This window comes from Colias eurytheme, chromosome 17, assembly GCF_061535395.1.
Source record: "Colias eurytheme isolate Ceu_HAF_F1 chromosome 17, ilColEury1 Martin Lab GWU primary, whole genome shotgun sequence".
Taxonomy (NCBI): Eukaryota; Metazoa; Arthropoda; class Insecta; order Lepidoptera; family Pieridae; genus Colias; species Colias eurytheme.
Window position 1 is genome coordinate 7,013,121 of NC_142996.1, and position 22,321 is coordinate 7,035,441.

The 22,321-nt window shown below is 31.4% G+C and overlaps 1 protein-coding gene across 1 annotated transcript; it reads left to right on the top strand.

Moving 5' to 3' along the window:
• Nucleotides 1-9,604: 9,604 nt before the first annotated feature.
• On the top strand, nt 9,605-20,865 carry LOC149901294 (cytochrome P450 CYP12A2-like). Its single transcript, XM_090111523.1, has 10 exons — nt 9,605-9,691; nt 14,838-14,971; nt 15,318-15,448; nt 16,612-16,724; nt 17,356-17,472; nt 17,820-18,095; nt 18,454-18,610; nt 19,827-20,039; nt 20,157-20,328; nt 20,678-20,865. The coding sequence occupies exons 1-10, from the start codon at nt 9,648-9,650 to the stop codon at nt 20,827-20,829; spliced, it is 1,509 nt and encodes a 502-aa protein (XP_089967649.1). The 5' UTR covers nt 9,605-9,647; the 3' UTR covers nt 20,830-20,865.
• Nucleotides 20,866-22,321: the final 1,456 nt, after the last annotated feature.

Consider the following 22,321-nt stretch of genomic DNA (forward strand, 5'->3'; position numbering starts at 1 on the left):
TCGTTTAAAAAAATAATTTCTGAAAACAATATTATATTTTATAGCCAATACGTTTAATTTTACCTTGCACCGTCACCGTTTAAAACATTCGTTTCATTTCCACAAAGATTCATCTCGGAAACGTTTTCAGTGACATAAGCATGCCTCTTGAATTCCAGGGTCAGACGGAAATAATATGAAAATGAATTTAAAACGAAACACGCTGTTTGACTCCATATTGACGGACAGCATAAGCTTCGCAATTTCGCAAAAATTATTTCGCAAATTTATTTTACTAAAAGCATTTGATCCATAACTTTGACGCGCGAGTGCCCAAAATATTTCAGGTGTTTTTTTTTATTTAAAATGCGGCAAATGTGCTAGCGACGAATTTATTTGTACAAAAATATTTTTTGAATATTATATTCGTAGAATTTTAGTATTTAATATAATTAAAAAAACAACAACATTTATTTATTGAAGTTAGGCATTAATTACGTATTAAATGTTAAATACCTGATTAACTTTAATTATGTAATAGACGTTTAATAAATTTACTAACTACTAAAAACTGAAACAACTTAAAAATAAAAAAAAACTTCCTTTATTTCCCTTACTAGTGTATATTTCATTGCATCCACGGCAAGAAAAGCGCCGTGACAGCCCGAGCTGAGACGTAAGGAGTAATTTTTCTTCCACACTAGAGCTTGATTTATTTCACAAAAGGAATCCTTTCTCATTTGTGAAATACACGATTTAACTTCCTTATTCTGTGGGTGGAGTCATATTTATAATAAGCCAATTATAACAACAATTTAAGGAAAAAGTACTTAAATATTATTTATAAAAATGTAACATTCTTATAAAAATGACGAAATAAATAAATAATTGTAAAAAGTATAATGTGATTTATGTGACTTAAAAATTCACCATTTTAAAAGAGTTCAACATTTTAAATATTAACGAAAAAACTAAAAAAGCTTTTACGCTAAACCTTTTTTAAATAAATTATGTAAATGTGACCTTTTCATTGTTGAATTAGACTTAAAGTACCTGAAACAGAAATGAATACATTAACTCTTAAGCCTCATAAATATTTTTCTTCTCTACTATTTTATATGTATAATATAATATATTTAGCGCGTTGAAAAACTTCACTTGTAATATACGAAAAACTGCTTTAAGATCTACGCTATCCAATTATAAAAATAGATCCAAAAGGGGTACAGTGGTAATTGAGTTCATCGTGAACATACAGACAGACGGCGTAGGTTTATAATTAAGTTATCAAAGAATAGAATGCTGAAAAGTCAATTTTCATGTAACTCCAAGTTAAAATTTAATATAGTGACAAAGTTTCTCAAACAATTTCACTGTTTTTAGAGAACGTGTCGTAGCATAATTTTGTCGCGGCTCACTTCTCGATTGTAACATACTAAAGACGGAGTTATATCATCGCTGGTTGGGCTGCTGACTTGCAAGATGCTATGAAGGTAATAAATATCTTAAATTTATCTTGAAGATACGTATTTCAAAATCTAGTTACTTATATATTATAAAATACAACGTCCTACCTAAGTTATGAACGCCCTACCTATGCTACACAATATAATACATAATTGGTTACTTATAACAAAATGTAAAAAAAAAGAAAATTGCTAGAACATAACATTATCCGTAAAAAATAGGAGAAACAAGACGTATGACACTTTGAGATGCTGGGAAAATTTATTTATCTTTAAAGAACGGCAAAAAGGCGCATAACCAAACACGAATTATTAAACATAAAACGTATATAATCAGATCTACAACCAATAAGCCACGTCACCAACAAATGACGTCACAAGGCAGAATTTATGGCACAACAGCGCGGTATTCCAATGCACCCTACGGAATTCTGGCCTAATGCCAAACTACCCAAGGGCTTCGGTTCCATCTTGCAAATGCTTACAAGCCTGCGTTTTACGTCTAGTTGAGACTGTATACTGGTGTGGGAATTGTTAAGGAATTAACGAAGACCATAATATTATGATTATTCAATACTAGATTTCCGCCCGCGGCTTCGCCCGCGTTTTCAAAGAAAAACCCGCATAGTTCCCGTTCTCGTGGGATTTCCGGGATAAAACCTACCCTATGTGTTAATCCAAGTTACCCTCTATATGTGTGCTAAATTTCATTGTAATCGGTTCAGTAGTTTTTACGTGAAAGAGTAACAAACATCCATACATCCATACATCCAAACATCCATACATCCTTACAAACTTTCGCCTTTATAATAGTATTAAGATTAAGATAATACGGTATAAGAAATTTGAACGTTATTTTATCAGGTTGAAATAGTTCAGACAATGTCGATTTTCATTATGAATGTTTAGTCCATTGAAAAGTTACATTTGGGGTTGCATTTTTTAGAGGACGCAATTTAATTTTTTAATTCGTTCAATTTACTCGATTAGATTTGACCTTGATTTGACAAATTGTGATTTGGTATTATAAAAACTCAATTAATACAGTTTATAATTATTTGAGATTAATGGAATATTTACACAATTTCTGTTCTTTATATTTTTTCTTTAACATGTTTTTCACAATTCAAGCAAGAAGTAGGGGCACCTACTTCTTATTTTCATAACATTTTCAGCTTCACAGCGATGTATTAAATTCATAACATACCTCTAAATAAAACGAAACACACCCAATCAAAAAAATACGTGAATAAAATGTATGTTTAATCTCCATTATGTTCTGGTGTGAATTATCATATTGTATCTTTAGCTACGGCATTACGATATTACTTGTCCTACTAATAATATAAATGCAGAAGTTTGTAAGTATGTTTGAATGTTTCTTTCTCTTGGCTACTATTATGCCTTTTGTGTAATATTATGTATATATTGTGGAGTATAATATTATGCCTTTTGTGAAGCTTAGAAATGTTCCATACACTTTCTAATTCTATAGACAAAAGGCTCGCTTTGGCATGATTAATGGTTTTATTCGAGAATTTATACAGGCATTATCCGTAAGCAAGTGCGTTCGTTAGAATAGAAGTAAACACTTCATCTGCAGTATATCTGTGTGTGACAGTTAAGGTTCACTTTCCATGTTATAATAATACAGTGGCACCTCAAATGGGGCTTGAAGGAATATTTACTGTACATATACTGCTTTTTTAGTCTTGCTGATATAATAAGTATGAATATTAATTAATATTCTATTTGTAGATATAAATTGAACATCATATTACTGCAAATTATTTGCCTAAATAAACTAAAATGCTCGAATACACTGCAGGTAAAACATTTAATTTAATTTCAGCATTAACTTGAATACATTTCTATTATTCATCGAAAATCCTCATATATAGGTCCATTTTTTCCTTTGTTATTAGTAAGCCATGAATAAAGGCGCTTTTTATGTGGGAAAACGTCACCTGAAGATTAAATTTCGTGAAAAATCACCATGCAGTCGATTCGAATATACATAGCTTTAAGCAATACTTTTGCTTTAACAAATTCATTGTATTTATTAAAAACCATTTCTGCTTAAAAATATAATTTATTTTGATGATAAAGATTTATTTTGTTTCCTGTCTTTAATTTTAGAAATTAAAATGAAATTTTTAACTAGCATTGAGGTTCAAGTTCTGACGGTAATAAATATAGTATTTCGTATTGATTGCGCGGGAAAATAATTAATTAGCCTTCAATGACGTATTAACACGCGTGGTATTCAATCATTATTGGTAAACCAAAATTACAAATTTTATTAATTGGTTGTCCAGTCACACATTTTATTAATAAAATTATTTCAATACAAAATTAACTCTACTAAATAACTTTACACGAACATTACATTACGTATAAACATAACCAAAAAGGGCCCCATTATCACGTTATACCAGCAATTATTTCTTTATCTCAAAAAATTAGATTAACAATAAGCGACGCGATAAACTGAGCTGAAAGGCCGGCTAAATAACAGTTAACCCTAATCTAATATAATAGCGTATTGGAAAAGGCACTTAGTCTCGTGTAGATTGGAGAAATTATATTATAAATCTATACTAATATTATAGAGCTGTAGAGTTTGTTTGTTTGAACGCGCTAATTTTAGGAAATACGGGTCCGATTAGAAAAATTATTTCAGTATTAGATAGCCCATTTATCTATTAGGCTATAGGCAATATACCATCACGCTAAGACCAGTAGAACCTGAACAATGCGTGTTAAATGGTAAGACACAGCTAGTATTAATAATATGCCTCAATAGTTGATATTAGCTCATTTGATGTTTAGAGTTCACAGCGTAGCCTATTGTTGAATAATCAATTTGTGAAGCGAGCTCAATAGAACATTCAAATTATTCTATGGTCTATAGAATAATGGAATATGGGTTGCTCAAAATTTGTATTGACAAATAATTTTGTACACGTGTGTGAATTTAAAAAACCGTATATTGAAATGTGAACGGAAACTATAAGCATGATTAGTAATCATAATAACGTATTATTATTAGTATGTACATTAGAAATAATTTGATTATTATTACGAATTGAGTACTTAATTGCTTGTATGGAATATGAAATGCCGGTTTGTAAATATGTAAATCAGGTTTTTAATCAAATATCGGCTTTTACATTGACCGTGTTCTAGTAAAGTGTATTTTTAATAAACTATACAATATGGTAAAATAGAGAAATTAACAATTTAATTTATAGGTTTCCAAACGTATTGACTGACATGAAAATAATGTAATATACACTATAGAGAATAAATTTTGCAGAGAATTCAACACCTAATTTACATTGTATTATAGGTAAACGTTAATGAATTATAATTAAACACCTTGATTCATTTATTGAACGTGGTTAATTTATTAATTTAACCGTTCATTACATTATCTTCAGACGACAATCATTATTAATTCACAGATTATCAGCACAGCGGAATTTTAAGAAGGAAAAAACAGGCGTAGCAATATTTCTTCCTCAAAGTAATCTAGCAAAAATGAAACGAGTGCCAAAGACTGTAAAAGTTAGGTCTTAATATTGTCATATTTTTTATTGAACGATCTCAAATAAAGCGTTGATTGATAAACGACCTTACTGGGTAATGCTGGCGGACCGTCTAATCTCATTTATTGCTGCCATAAATCAATACAGGCTGATGTGCTTTCGTTAATGTACCGATTTCTAAGCATTTTAAATGTATTAATTTGTGCTGGAAATAATCGATATAAAAGACGAAGCATCAGTTATACGACTGGATAACTAACATACATGGGCGTTGATAGCCATGGGCTCATGGTGGGGCAACCATAAAAAATAATATTATGTAACTAGCAACTATAACCGAAGTCTTATCCCGGTCTTCGAACCTCAAAAGGAAAAAAGGAAACCCTTTTAGGATCACTTTGTTGTCCGTCTGTCTGTCTAAAAAGACCTTTTGTCTCAGAAACGCGTGACGGTATCAAGCTGAAATTAAATACTACTGAACCGATTACAATGAAATTTAGGACACATAATAGAGGGTAACTTGGATTAACACATAGGATAGGTTTTATCCAGGAAATCCCACGGGAACGGGAACTATGCGGGTTTTCCTTTCAAAACGCGGGTGAAGCCGCGGGCGGAAATCTAGTAAGTAATAAAGCTTGCATTGAACAGAAAAATTAATAAAGATATATTAACACGCTGGTTTCATATTTATATTTAAACAATTAAAATAAAACTTAAATGGATATTCGACGTCACGATTGGAAGTTTGCAATAAATTAAACATTGCGTAGAACGAGTGATGCAGAACGGTTAATTAATTATTCAACCAATATTTTGTTTCAAACAATAAATATATTATTTAGATAAATGACATGCATTCGATCACGCATTTCATTTCATATGTTTTATTTGTGGAACTTGATTGTATTGCTATTTGTTTAAAATAACCACTTCAATCAATGATTACTTGCTCTCCTCTTCTAGTGGGTAATTTTTAACAAAACAGTAATATCAACATAAAACAATGTTTATTGTCATATGAATATTAATTTGAAAGATAATTAATTTAACTGTTTATTAAAAAAACATTACTTGGTTCCGAATTTTATTGAATTACAATTGTAATCTTAAATTACAATCGAAGTAAGGTACATAATACAAAATTTGTATTACTTAATAATACATACAATTCATGTAGAAAAGCACAGTTTATCATACGTAAATTATAATAAGAACACTGCAGCTATAAGGAAACCAGTTTTTACCAGGTTTCTATTTCATCCATGTCTAAAATTTATTCCACATTGTCCTTTTTGATGAGTTTCTAAACCCGAGTTACCGTCATCCCACCGCCCAAAGGAACCTATATTAGGCTCTTCGTAAAGTCGGAAATGAAATTTCGGACAAATTTCGGTCAATTTGTCGAAAGTTTACTTGGAAACTTGAATCCGTGATTTTTTTTCTTCGTACAAATCCTTACTAATATAAATAAAGTTTGTTTTTCCTGTTTTACATACCACAACAGAGCGATTTTACACTATGATTTTTGTATCTGCAATCAATTTAGTGGCTAGTTATAATATACTGCTTTATACCGTGTTGAAACATTTCATTCATTATATACCTATTATGAGAATTTCCTTTGATCACGCATACGAAGTTGGGGATGAAACTAATCTATTATACAGCTGAAGAGTTTGTTTATTTGTTTTAAAGCGCTGATCTCAGGAATTACTGGTCCGATTTGAAAAATTATTTCGGTGTGGCTCATTTATCGAGGAAGGCGAATTAATTAACCGTTCTGCATCGAAGGAAGGCTATACATATATCATCACGCTAAGACCAACAGAAGCGGAGCCACGCGGGTGAAACCGCGGAGCGCAGCTAGTATTTTATAATTTATATCCATTCATAATGAATATTACCACATTCCTTATTAAGGACTTGTTTCTTTTGTACAATAGTAAGTGAATTCAAAACGTAAAGAGAATCAGTTTATACGTCTGTTTCATTGAACATTAAGAGAAAGCGTAAAATAAATTCGTGAAGGGTTCTCTTTATTAGTTCTCTACCACTTTATGTGCATAATAAGTTGGAGGGAAAAGAAAACATTTTACGAATCTTATTAGATACAAATTGTATATAAAGGCGAAATATTGCAAACATATGGCTGCAATATTGTATGATATTAACGGCTTATGTGAAGTTGTTATAACTACACAATACATAAATTTTGAAACAACTTCTTAAATGTAATAACGGTGCGAAATTTATCCCAATCTTTAATTAAATAAACTTTGATATAAATTTACTATCATTAGTAGATATAATAATATTTGAATGTCTTTAGATTAAAATATAATATATTATGTATGATGTTTCTACAAATTGCACTATATTAATGAAAGAAAGACTTAAGTTTCAGTAGAGGGTAATATTTCCCTAACAGACACTTGCAAGAGTAATTAGAATTGTTCCTAAAGTTATAAAACGTTTTACTGTACAGAGTCTTTAGTTAGAGCATCAATTTAACGAAACGTGAATTATATGATTCAGACAGCAAATGTTTTATTTTATTTTCACTATAAAATTTCAGAATTTTGCTTTTCATTAATTTCATTGTTAAAGAATAAATTAAGATTTAATAGATAACAATATATTAGTAGATAAGACATAATATAATAATAGAGCAGTAGAATATAAAACTAGATTTTAGTTCACTTTCTTTCTAACTCTTTAAAGAATTTATTTTTTTAATTCCATACAAATCGGTGCTATTATAAGCACAATCCTCACATACAGACTTTCGTATTTACAATTTTATATCAGATTTATAAAATACAAATCGTATCCTAAACCCTAGGAGCTTTACTACGAAGGCCGATTACAATTCTTTCAACTTTTCCAATAAAACTTTTTACTATATTTCGGTTAACTTCGCTATCGCTATAATATGCTTTCCAAAAGTGATATTACATCAATATTAATATGACATTTTCAATCCTTATAATATTATGTAGTTCATTTTAGTTAACTTGTTCAATTACCAGATAATGTTATCTTTAGTGCCTGCTATATCTACAATTAAATTATTTTTATTTTCCTCGGTTCCATAATACTCGGGTACCACCAGAAGGACGGTACCCGGACCTTTGGAAGGCTTACGTGGGGACACGGATCCAACACGCAGAGGCCCTTTCGAGACTTTTACTGTGTTGTGGGACACCAGCCGCAGCCTGCCCATGACTGCACTATAGAGATACAGTCCTAGGCAGTCCGCGGCCGATGTAGGACTATTGTGAGAAATGGAAGCAAAATAAACCGGGCTATGGAATGGGATGCTACATGGACTGGCATTGGGGACTATGGAAACTATGGCACCTGCCTTTCTACTTAAGGGAAGTAAAAATTTGTTGTATTTTCCTTATTTTTAGTGTTAGAATTATAAAAGGAAATCTTGCCACCTAAGATGACATGACGCTACCTGAATGGACAAAAGTAAAAATAATGCTATAAATTGTAATATTAACTTATCTGCTGTACTTATTTTGAACAACGAGAAGAACTTATTATACATGTGGATGTGCAAACATAGGTCTTAAGGGCCATTTCAGTCTTATATTAATTTGTAATACCTACTTATCAGTCTCATGTTGTTTGTGGCCATTAACTAGTACATAAACAAATAATCAATATTTATAAAAATCCTAACTCTACTAAAAATCCTAATTCTTACTCTAGCTTTCCGCCCGCAGCTTCACCCGCGTTTTCAAAGAAAAACCCGCATAGTTTCCGTTCCCGTGGGATTTCCGGGATAAAATCTATACTATGTGTTAATCCAAGTTACCCTCTATAGGTATGTGTGCTAAATTTCATTGTAATGTTTATCCATTTAATAATTGTCCAGTAGTATTTGCGTGAAAGAGTAACAAACACACACACGTCCTCACAAACTTTCGCATTTATAAGGCTAGGATTTATTGCAACATTACCTAGTTAGTTTACACTTATGTAGTGGCCATGACATTGAACGTATTACTAAATTACCGATGTTAATAATACTGTACGTGATAATTGAATAGAGACTCTATACCCTAATAATTAAGGTTCCAATTTATTCTTACTATAGGTTAGTACTCTAGTATTATCTATAATTACACGTTACATGATATCTACCATAAATTGCATCTTGAACGAATAATAATACTACCTATATGGTTCCGTATGATAAATGAAGAATAAAAGATGAATATAAAATGATTTTTTACTTGAAGCTCAACATTATTGAATAAAAATTAAATACTGAACATTAAGATTTAAAACGTAGATAATATAGAGTAGGTATGCCAAAAAGTTCTTCTAAACATTGGAAACGTAGTCTTCAATAATCTTTTTGTCTCATTAAGCTTACTAATGATCCTTATTAATGAAGTTATTTTTTGCTTAAAATAATAAAACGATTCCATATCTCTAAAATATAGTTTCCACAAGTACTATAGACTATAGAATGAGATATTAATTGACTCATTATATATTTCATATCAGTGTAACAAATGAGTTATTGAGTATTAGAGTTTAAGTGAGTTGTTATCATTAGAGAGAAGATAAACATTGACATTATAATTATAGTTTGTATTTATAAACAGTCTATCTATTTAGTGCATATAAGATGGGTGTCGTAAGAACATGTGTGGTGAACAGAAATTTAATAAGGTAATTTCTAAATATTCCAATAACTGGTAAACTACATAATATATCATTTTACTATTATAATATTTTAATATTGTGCTAATTTCTAACGATCTTCTCAAAAGTGTTTTGTAAAAAGATAAACTATATCTGTGGTGTTTGGTATATACCTCGTAAGTGCAAAAATGGCCATTTTTTGTTTTCTGGCCATCTATACTGATAAAAACGTCCTCTTTCGTTTGGTCTATGTCACATAAGCCTACTGATAGTAGAAATACCTTAAATAGGTTGTATCAAAACCCCGTAAGTACAAAAAAATATATTTTTATTTGATACAAATATATTAATATAACTTAACATAGACTTGTAAAACGAATACTCAATCAACGAACGGCCATTTACAACTTAAGAGCACTTAACATAATTAGACCAAACTTGAATAATTATTATCATCACTTAACTTATTTGTACCAAATCAAATAAAATTATTTGTGAACTTAACAGGTCTTCTCCCTTACTTAAATATAATGTTATTAGGCACATAATTTAAATCTTCAGACATTAGGTCTGAAGCCTATTATCTATTAAGAAACATGCATATGTGATGCAAGATCTCTTAGACTTAGTGTGTTCAGAAACGTTTACCAATCTTTAAATCGATGTAAAGATTGGTAAACGTTTAAAAAGCCAAGTAACGATACTTACTTGCACAAGATTTGATTCTTTGTCTCTTCAAATTCATTCTATCGTGTCAGATTAGAATAGATTTAGAAAAATCGGAGCATAACATTTCACTATGAAACTAAAAGATAAAAGCTGTTTGTTTACAGATTCCAAATTTAACTGCATCTGTAGCCTTTTATAAAAGAAACGTTGGACTTTTAATTTAAAAATCCGCAAAGTTACTACTAAACGAACTTTCCATTATGTTATGTATGAAGGAATACCTCAAAGAGGTGTGAAATCGCATCATGCTTATGGCATTTTATTAACGGTTTGGCAGAAGAAGTAGAGTAGCTTATTTTATATTCAGTGTTGTCCAGGTAAAAACGGTATAATATCTTGCCTGTTAAGCAGATATTGAACGATTCATTCAAAAAAGAAACAGCACGTAGATTTTAAATACTCTTTGAGTGAAAATGAAGAGTTTCTGTATTTCTGGTTTAAGAGAAGTGAGAAAAGAGAGAAGTCTCCGAAGTGGCTTTGCCAATGGCTTCTAATGAGCCTATCAAAATCGATGCTCTGAAATTCAAAGATCTCTTAGATCTCCTGCCAATAAGTGATCCAATTTATGATGATTATTTCAAATCATTGTCTCATGGTCCGACTAGAAACAATCTTATGACTTTCAGTGACAGTGATGACGACTATGAATGAATGTTGTAGTGGTACGTTTTACAAACAAATTTTATTTGACTTGATCCAGCTCGTAACTATTTGCAGGGTAAGGGCATCTTCTCACAAGGAGAAGGCATGAGCAGTAATCACCACGCTTGCTCACTGCTGGTTGGTGATTTCAGACCAAAATCCCGGTTGCCATCTCGATGTTTTCCTGTTATTAGAAATGATGATGTTTTCTTGTTATAAAAGATGTATCTCTGGTTATAAGAGAATCTACTTATGCATTCGAAAAAGACACATTGGTACATGTCGGTTGATGAGATCGATCCCGCAGCATCTAGCACGGCAGGCAAGCGAACTACCGTGACTTCTGAACCACACAGACACACACACACACACACACACTACTTTTAGGATTTTCCTTTGTAGAGAGAGTATCAGAGAATTGCATATTGCACGAAAATCACAATATTTCCTGGCTTTTTTATGAGTGCTTATTTGTGGCAAATCACACTCCTATTAGTTTTTGTTTTTATACATGGTTAAATCTATTTGTATGGAAGACGTTTCCCCATAATTTTTGTTTTTTAATGTCTGTTTATGTCTCCGACGACAAAAAAAAATGAAAAATCCTTTCAGTTAAGGTAAAAATAGGAATAAATACTAATTAAGAGTACAAATAAATATGCTCTAATCCACTTAAGTACACACGTTTTAGACATTTTCACATCATATTCACATTTTTTTCTTTTGGTACAAACATGTTAAGTAACAATTGTCCGTATTTAAGCAAAAAGGAACCACCCAGCAAAAACGCACTTCTGAGATATCAAAGGATTTACAAAAACATTTGCAGCTCTGTTAGATGAAGTAAAATTAAAATTTATTTTATTTAAATTCATTGATAAATTACTTATTTAAGTATGTGTATATAAATTTGCTCTGAATATTCTTAAACTTTCTAGATAATTAAGAAAATGTGCATGTGGTTCCTTTTAACATTTATCAATTGATAGGTTTTCTCTTATACAAAAAGGAACCACATCCCAGGGATTTAATGATATAAATGAAACTATGTATTTATAATATCGTAATTAAAGCTTTAATTAATAAAATATATAAAATAATACTTATATAGGACGTTTATTCGACGTTATCATCAAATTGGATTTCGAAATCCACCGTGTCTAGTCCATCTATGTGGTCTTCTATTGCATCATCACTAATGAGACCGTTATAAAAACTGTGCATCTTGTGGAATGAGATGTAATATGGACTGAATATCGCTAGAAGGTGAAGAAAGCTTCTCCAGAGGCAGCGACGTATAAGGTTCTTCGTTATCTTCTGTAATAAAAAGAATAAAGCTAATAAAGCCGCGTGGCTTTTATACGTAGGTAGGTATATGGCGACAGCAAAATATTATTAGTTCTTATAAAGCCGTGTCCCTACTAGACGACTAGGTATGTTGTATGTTCCTGCCGCTTATACAAAAAACTGGCTAAGTGCGAGTCGGACTCGCGCAACGAAGAGTTCCGTACCATTATCTATAAAAACGCCAAAAAAATCACGGCTTATTGTATGGGAGCTTCTTAAATATTTATTAAGCTATTGCATAGCTTCTATCGCGGGCCTTGAGCGCGGGGACCGAATCGAGAAATTCCGTTACGAAAAAACCTCACGCTCTCCACTCCGACGGGCTTGGAGGTGTGGCTTGAAGGCATGCTATGCAATAGCTTTACCGCGGCAGTCCCCGAGTGCCACACGTCTTTTTTTATTCTGTTTTTTAGTATTTGTTGTTACAGCGGCATCAGAAATACATCATATGAAATTTCGACTATCTAACTGTCACGGTTCATGAGACAGACGGACAGCGGAGTCTTAGTAATAGGGTCTCGTTTTACCCTTTGGGTACGGAACCCTAAAAATCATACGCAACAGTGGCAAACCCAGCAAAAAATTAAATAAACTTGTTAAAATTTTGAATTTCGCAGGCTAGGGCCTTGTTCCTGTCAAAACAGAAGCCGCGCGAGTTTTAAAATCAAACAAAATATGATTATATGCGCTGACTGATGTGGCTGAATGTACTGTACTGAATCTGAATATAAGCGTATTTTACCAAAATAGTAGGTAGGTACCTAGATCATCGACAGTTATTTTTAAAACAGGGTTTAGACTTTAGTAGTTTCATCTCACAATGACAGATGAATGATAACAAAATGATCTCTTAATTCGACTCGCCTTCGTGAACAACGACATTGTCGTTAAAATACGTAAATCCACAGAGGATTCCTCTTGTACTTACTTAATGAACTATCTTCTTAAAATCACACCACAATCGGGAATGAATCAAAAGTGGATAAAGCGTACCTGCATCTCAGATTCAATAAGTACTTAAATGCATTAAATAAAACTACTTACCCGTTGTATCTTCATTATTATCTTCGGTGTTCGTCTCCAATGCTTTTCCTACCAATTGCTTGCTTATTTATTTATTACTTAACATTTTCACATTAATTAATTTTAAAGGTAATTAACAAAAACAATAGAACTTACTTCGCGGAGGAAAAAAACACCGTCACGTATTCGAACTACTTCGCTGAATGTCACCTATATTGACAGATGTTCGACGTTTTACTTTAAAAATTGGAGTTTTGCACTTAAGTAATGAAATACGTTGTTTAAAGATGAGAAGCATTGTAACAAGTCAAGGCATTTGGTTCCATATAGCGATGATGGGTTTCAGAATGTTTTACAATATTTATTTATGCATAATAGAACCGAATGCTTGTGGTTTTATTTTGCAATAAAAAAATACAATTAAATTATGTATTTATTTTACGCATAACCATACCACAGAAACCTGGTTCCATTTTGTGTATTAAAAATAATTGTTATTAATAGAAATATGTGTAATGTATAAAGGTACCAAGTAGGTGTGGATCTGTTTTGTATAAAATGACATGATAGTAATATCGTTTATTTGTTTGAACAAAGCAGTCCCGTGGTGCTGTGGTTCGGTTTTGCTTAATATGGTATTATTCGTTGTTGCTGGTGGTTCCTTTCTGCTTTTAGTATACCTTGTTTCCAACGTAAAAATCATGTGGTTCTTGTTTGTATAAGAATTTAGACCACTTTTGAATGAGTATTCTTCAATAAAAGTAAAAAACGAAATTTGTCGAGTGGTTCCATTTTGCATAAATACGGACAATTACTCTTGAACTAGAACATTTTTTTTATTTTTTTTGTAAGTGTTCAAAACTTGAACATAAAAGACATTTAAATATCATAAATTTGTTTTACTCAAGAGTTTATTCCGATCTGTAGCAACAGGGTAGCAACCGTGAAAACTTTCAAACGCTCATACTCAAAAATCACCATTTTGCACTTAAGTGGTACGTACCAAATACCACAGATATAATATGAACATTATAATATCTTTCTATGTGTTTTGTTATCTCCCGCGCGTTATATGTACAATTATTATAAGTAATAACATTTATAAGATTTAACATAATAATAAAATTAATTACAGATATTTTATTTCTTTACTAGCTTTCCGCCCGCGGCTTCGCTCGCGTTTTCAAAGAAAAACCCGTTCCCGTAGGATTTCCGGGATAAAACCTATCCTATGTCCTTTCTCGGGTATCAAAATATCTCTATACCAAATTTCATGCAAATTGGTTTAGTAGTTTAGGCGTGATTGAGACAGACAGACAGGCAGAGTTACTTTCGCATTTATAATATTAGTATGGATTTATTTTTAAACCATAACTACTAATATAGTATTATAGTTATTATCTGTGCTATAACTATGATTATTTGTTTCTAGAAACGTCGCAACAAACGCAGCCCTCGGAAAATCTGATGTAGAGTCACTTGAACTGAAATCATGGAAGGAAATACCGGGGCCTTCAAGGACGATGTCGCTTATCTCCAACTATGCAAAAATCTTCTTTCCAAAGCGTATGTTATTAATTTAGTAGTTTTTTTATGTATAGGTAATATTAATAAATGAGCTACAATTTTAGGTATCTATCGTTTTTATCAATAAAATTATAACTCAAAATATTGTTGCCTGCGGAAGAGATGACTTATTGCCATAAGGCCGCCATTTGTGCATGTTTATTTTTTGTTAAATGTATGTCTGTTGTCCGGTGTCCCTATTTGTAATAGTATACAATGAAGTATTGTCTAACATCCATAAATTATTTTGTACTAGTATAAAATATACCGACTGAATTGCGAAGCTTCTACTTTTTTATGAATATGGTAAGTTAAAACACAAAAATAATTAAATGAATAATTACAGATATGCAAGCTGCAACAGAAAAGCCAATGTTTGATATGATGCACAAAATGTACGGCCCTATAGTTAAAGTAGATGGACTTTTTGGCGCTCGCTCTATGGTCATATTATTCGACGCTAAAGCATCGGAAGAAGTAAGATTTTTAATTATATTAGCTCTTTATCTCTTAATAATATATTGCACGCCTCATAAGCGAAGCGTTGAGGTGGGTACTACTGTCACTTCGCGCAAAACATCTTATTTTTCAAACTTAAAATGTCTTTATGTATCATACATTGCACTTGTAAGATAATACATACACACACATATTAAGAAATAACACTATTTTTAACGTTCATGATATTTTTGATGTCATTTTTGTTATTTAAACTAGTTAAAAAACAGTTTAAAAAGTTCTGTCTTGGACGTCCGTGTGTCTGTATGTGCGGATCCTTTTTCTTGTTAACACGATAGCGACCGAAATACTTTACTAATCGAGTCTTTTTTTTCTCTTACGCTTGAGTATGCTCAGGAATAGAACCCTTTCATTTTTCAGGGTCTGATTCGATGTGGTTTAATTGTTATTAAATAAACAAAAATAATAATTAATAAATATTTATTAAAAAAAATTATGAGGCGTGCACTTTTGGATTTTCCAAATTATTTTCAAATGTATTGTTTGTTTAAGTGTAGATACACTTATTTATTTTTAAATTGGTCGCCATTAAATTGATCGATTAGTAAACAAATAATTCATATGGGGGTCTTCAAGAGAAGAGTGAACCGGTACCTACTAGGGAAGCGCGTACCATCTTAGACCGCATCTTAGCTTTCCATCAGGCGAGATTGTGGTCAAGCGCTTCCCTATCTTAAGTAAAAAAAAAAAAATATTGTGATATCATCATGTGAATGCTTATTGCAAGAAGATATTTCTTTCGCATTCGATTAAAATATCATAAAAGAATTTATTTATTTATCCTCCACATTTCTACAAAGGCAGTAATGAAATTATATAATACGTTTTGAACGCATTTGATGTTAATTTTCAATATCGATTTAATGCTGCTTATTTGAATACTACATAATATTAGAATAGTATACTCACAGCATCCATACAAAATATATTTCAATAGTAAACACAAAACTATTAAGGCACTTCAGTAGTCAGACCCAAACAATTGCGTTATCGACAAATTCGTTTCCGCAAATGTTCAAAGGACTTCATCCCAGAGGAATAACATTTGAATTGTTATCCATGTGTAAAATATTATTTATGTGTCTACTCATATACCTACCTATAAATTAAATTGCTTTAAGGTTCTGCGAGGCGAAAATGTTCTGCCGGTCCGGCCTGGCTTCGATACTCTAGAACTTTATAGAAGGAATAAAAATAAAGCTACCCCTGACTCTCCAACTGGACTCGTTTCAGAGTAAGTATTTATAGACTAGGGGTATATTATAAATCAATAATTATGGATAAAATGAGCAGGTTATAAAAAAGGGCGTGTGTGCCGAGCACACGTGTCAGAAGTGAAACTTATTTGGCAAGATTTAAAGATATCAAAATCGTCACCTTGCTCCAAGACGTGACGGTATTGCCATCTTGAAATTTTACTCTCAACGCGCCTAAACAAGTTTCACATCAAAAATATTAAATTCTGAAAGCGAAAAGAAAATGTAAGAAAAAATCTTCAAATATAAACAAACATTCATTGATATGGAAAATGTCTGTTAGGTACTTTTGAACTTTTCCTTACCTAAATGGAAAATGACAGAAAAACGTATCTTACCAACAATATTATAGCCGCCAAGTTTGTGAGTTTCATCATGGAGATATTTTTCCCAATCTTGCAAAATTTTAGATTCGAGTGTTTTAGATCATTTCAGGAAAATGGGTTTACAATTTTACATAAGTATTATAACGTACGTACAAATAGTATTATTAGATACTCAACTACTTCAAAAGACTATTGGTACAAAATAATGTTATAAGAACATAACTAAGAATAAATCGAAACCTGAACATTAAAGCCACTATTAAAATTAATTATTCCCTTACAGTCACGGAGAAGTTTGGAAGAGATTTAGGTCGGCGGTGAATCCGATTTTGATGCAACCGAAAACTATAAGACTGTACCGGAATACATTAAGAGAAGTAGCTGACGAAACTATTGCCAGGTAAACGTCAAAACTTGGACTTAATTAAAATAATTGAAGTTTGCGAAGACACCACAATGCTTTTAGCGATTCTATTAGTGGGATGCACTATGAAGTTATGATTCGTGAATAAATAGAGGGTTTCAGTGAGAAATGAATTAATAATTTTAATATCGTAAAAGCTTACTTAAGTTCAAGCTTACACAACAAAATGATTCAAATTATCTCATACGAGGAATGTTTTACTCTAAAGTCAAGGTTTATATGTATCTTGTTAATTGCATAGAAAAATGCAAGGGTGTCATAAAAACTGCAAATGAAATACCTAACCAATAACATAATATTCATAAACAAATTAACACTTTCAGGATTAAATCAAAAAGAAACGCATCAAACATGATAGAGGACTTCGATTTAGAAATGAATCTGTGGTCCCTTGAGTCGATCGGCGCCATAGCGCTCGGCAAACGTCTCCATTGCCTGGATCCCACGCTCCCGAACACTTCACCCGTAAGACAACTCATTCAAACCGTTCGAGACATTTTTGTGCTCGTTGAAAAACTGGAATTCCGACCGAATATTTGGCGATATATCTCGACACCAACGTACAGACAGATCATGCTACGGTACAAGGAACTTGATAGGTGATTTTCTATATTTATACCTTTTATGTCAAGATTTAAAATTCTATTTTGCTTGAAACCAACAAAACCAAAAATCACCATTTCTTTTAACGCCAGACATTTTCTCAAAGATTCATTGTTATACAAGAGGTAAAGGTAATTTTACAAAAGAGCTTTGTCTATTTTATATATCCATTTATCCTTTTTCCATTAGTTTCAATTTCGTCGAAGCTTTTAACGATTTATAAATAATAACAATTCAATTCTTTCGTAAATTGAATTTTGGTTTGCTTTTGCTCTTTATAAGCTCTTTTTCATTAATTCTTAATCACTATGATAATATATAGAGTTTTAATTAAGAGTTAATCTAATCATATAGATTGACCGCACAATTCATCAAAGAAGCGAAAAACGAACTCAAGACACGCGACAAAAAACCCAACGAAGAGAGAGGAGTGTTAGAAAAACTGCTTGAAATCGACGACAAAATGGCGACCATCATGGCCAGTGACATGCTATTCGCCGGCGTTGATACGGTAATTAATTAAATATCGATCACAGATTAATCATTATAAACTTTAATTAAGGCATTATTATGATGTATCATTCAATATATTGGTCAACGTGATGAGTGCTTCAATAAATAATTGGAGCTCGTTTCATAATTTTCAACGTAATTTATAGCGCTATATTAAAGGCTTTATGTGGAAGTTAATTTGCAAGTATATGCCATTTTAGGATTAATCCTTTAATTAATTTTTAATATACAGGTACAATAGTAACTGTGGTGAATGTGATTAAGATTTATTTTTATAAAGTGTACAAATCTTTGAATGGATAATATTCTGTATTATATTATACCTATTATTAAAAGAAATTCTATAATTTTTTTAAGGTAGGTAAGGTAGCAACTTGTAATAGAGTTTTTTGAGTCGTACTTCCATTTGTCAAGTTTATAATACCGCGATTAATTGCTACAGCTTCGCGTTAAATTGACCTTAGTATAATAATTAACACAAACCTCAGATACCTACTTAACCAATGGTTTGTGGTCAGATACATGCGCGATAAATAGAATCGAATGAAAAAATCTACTCTTGAAAAACAAATCTACTATCATAAATAATAGCATACTATTCACAAAGGAATTACTGTTTACATTTTAAACCATTGCGTTTTCACTACATTAAACTCGAATACGTAACATTAAAAGCAAAACAGTAATTTGAATTAAATTAAAACAATGAACGTTTCTTTTGTGCTGCGACGTTGTGATTGCATTTTTATATGCGAGAAATTGTACTCTCTAGAACTGATCGTAAACTAAACATTTTCCAGATTCAATAAAATTGGAATTTATTAAAATATAATACGTTAAAATTTGCCAGGATAAATATACGGAAAAAAAGTCATTTCTTAGTTATTTTCCTTATAGATATCGCTTCTGTTAATTACAAGTAAACAGTAAATGTTAGGACCAGATTTCCTATCATATTAGGTATGATTAATTTCATTCCAATTTTTTTCAACAAGCTCTACTTATTACAGTAATGTTTCCAACATCCAAAAAAGGGAAATAACTTTAATAAATTAATGACTTAACTTAAACATAATATCTTTAAAACATACTTTATACTTGCTATAACCTTAGGGTTATAGCAAGTATAATATTTAGTTATATAAATAGTTAGTATTTATATAACTAAATATTAATAAGATACTGTATTAATGTAAAAAACAATTTCATTCCAGACATCAAACAGCGTAATAACAACTCTATATCTGCTGGCAAACAATCCGGAAAAGCAAGACAAACTGCGTGAAGAACTATTATCTGACAGCGAAAGGCGGCCATATTTAAAAGCCTGCATAAAGGAGTCAATGCGAATGTTGCCAGTTGTGATAGGAAATATAAGGAAAATATCAAAAGATTACAATTTGCTGGGATATAAAATACCTAAAAATGTGAGTTATTTTATTAATAGTTTCACAATGATTGAAACTTTCATTTATAATAATTATGTTAATACTATTACTCAAATTACTTGTTGAAACACACTAACAATCTCCTAAATTTCACAGACGGACATATTCTTCATCCATCAATACTTATCCATGCTAGAGACACACTTCCCTCGACCGACGGAGTTCATTCCTGAACGATGGATCGCTGACAAAGCTGACCCGCTGTACTATCGTAACGCTGACCCGTTTGCGTTCAATCCGTTCGGCTTCGGGGCCAGGAGTTGTATAGGTAATTGTTTTTTTTAATAAAAATATTTAATAAAATTGAAGAGTATCCGGAACTGGATGATAAGAAATGAATTAAAATCAAACCACTGACAACTGAAACTCTTTTAATATATAAATGTTAGTTTCTTTCAGTTTTTGAATAAATGTCTTTAACGTAGTACTGGGATAGAGAGGATAGTTAATAAGCAATTTCAGTTATTTAAAAATCTGTGAAAGCAAACATTATTTATTAATTAATTCTCTACCATAGCTGGCAAAACTCCCAATTTCTAAAAAAAACCTATTAAAACCGGCTTTAAAAAAAGAATATATTATATTCTACGTTTTGTACTATATACTTCTTTTTTCAGGGCGTCGTATAGCTGAATTGGAGATGGAAACTTTTATAAGTACAGCGATACAAAAGTTTCGACTCGATTGGATCGGCCCTCCGATAAAGACGAAACTGGGAGGCATTAACTACGTCGTTAAACCTTTCAATTTTGTTTTTAATGACATTTAATGAGTCAATTTTAAAAGATAGAAGCCAGATTTTTTTAACAAACCTTTTTATTATACATATTTACTTAATGTAGTTAGAGTCTAAGGAATGTAATTTAATATAATTTTCATACCTGAATACACTATTTATTATATTATTGGGTACTTTTATTTTCTCTCCTTAATTTTTCCTTGTAAACGGACTTATTTTACTAAAGATTTTTATTTTTCACATAGCAAATGTTTAAATAAGCTGATACTGAAATCATTTCGAATACGCAAGCTTTCGTTAGCTTACTTGGTGTTTTCTAATAAAAAGTTAGTTTTGCACATCTAATAAATGTTTATTAACTTTATTACTTTTACCAAAAATTAGAAAACTATAATAGGTATTATCATTTCTTACATCCAAAACATTATTCAAACATAAAAGTATCTCTCACAAGCGCATTTCAATAATTCATTACATTTTACCCGATCCTTAGTCATAAAGTTGAAAGATCGTCGATACATGCTTCCCGAGCAAAGTGTTTCGTCTCTTCATGAATATATTAGACGAAATAACGCCCTTGCATTATTTAACATAAAAATGAATACACTGATATGAATTCATATGAAAAATTCTCTAGAGTGCCGTTCCCTCTATTTGGATGCGACGAAATTGTGTGTCGTTCTCGTATTGTGACAGGTTTAAAGATTGTATTATTTTCTTTTTGTATCATGTAACGAAAAAATACTGTTTATACTGTATTATTCATTATTTCTTATTAAGCATAATATTAAAACCTCCATTGGATTACATTGAATATGACCAGTTTGTCATAAACTAAATGGACCATGTTCACAAGTTGTGAAACTCACTAATACTTGACAAATTACCTATATTTTTTGTACAAAAATATTTCTTAAGAAAATATTATATCAAATGGTAGCGCTTAATCTCTTAACTGTAAGTATTTTATCAAATACGATGACTGTGGTCTAGAACCTTCACCATACAGTCATATTTATTTCACAACATGTGGTACACACACGAATTCATACACAACATTGTACGAAAGTTCAGAATAAGAGATTTTTTTCCCGATATTGCGTGACTAAAACCCGACAGTATACAATTGGGAAAATTTACGTCATGTGGCATTTGGAGCAAATGTTCCCAGGCTCCAGTTTACTAATCGTTTTTACTATTACTTGCATGATAACCCTTTAGTTATAGTCACTCGGAGATATTTTGATGTACATATCTAGCCAGTAAATACATAATCCCAGTCACAAAAAGGTTAGATACAAACCGTAAAATTTTCAGCTCTTCGTGTGGTATTTTGACCCCTCAACTTTTTATTAAAATTGTAGATACAGCTATAACCCTTACTTTCCCTATAGTTTGTATGCCAGTTCAAATATTTTCTGCCAGAAATAAATATTGTAGAAAAGGCTCACAAACAAATTGACATCCCGGAAACATAGAACTTGTATTTAAATGTAATTTAACAGTATAATAGTGTTCTTAC

What these genes read in the sequence shown, in the direction of transcription:
- LOC149901294 (XM_090111523.1), top strand. Translation starts at nt 9,648, where the DNA reads ATGGGTGTCGTAAGAACATGTGTGGTGAACAGAAATTTAATAAG. An exon ending in TATTCGCCGGCGTTGATACG is followed by an intron (nt 18,611 to 19,826) that starts GTAATTAATTAA and finishes ATTTCATTCCAG; the next exon opens with ACATCAAACAGCGTAATAAC. An exon ending in CGGGGCCAGGAGTTGTATAG is followed by an intron (nt 20,329 to 20,677) that starts GTAATTGTTTTT and finishes TTCTTTTTTCAG; the next exon opens with GGCGTCGTATAGCTGAATTG.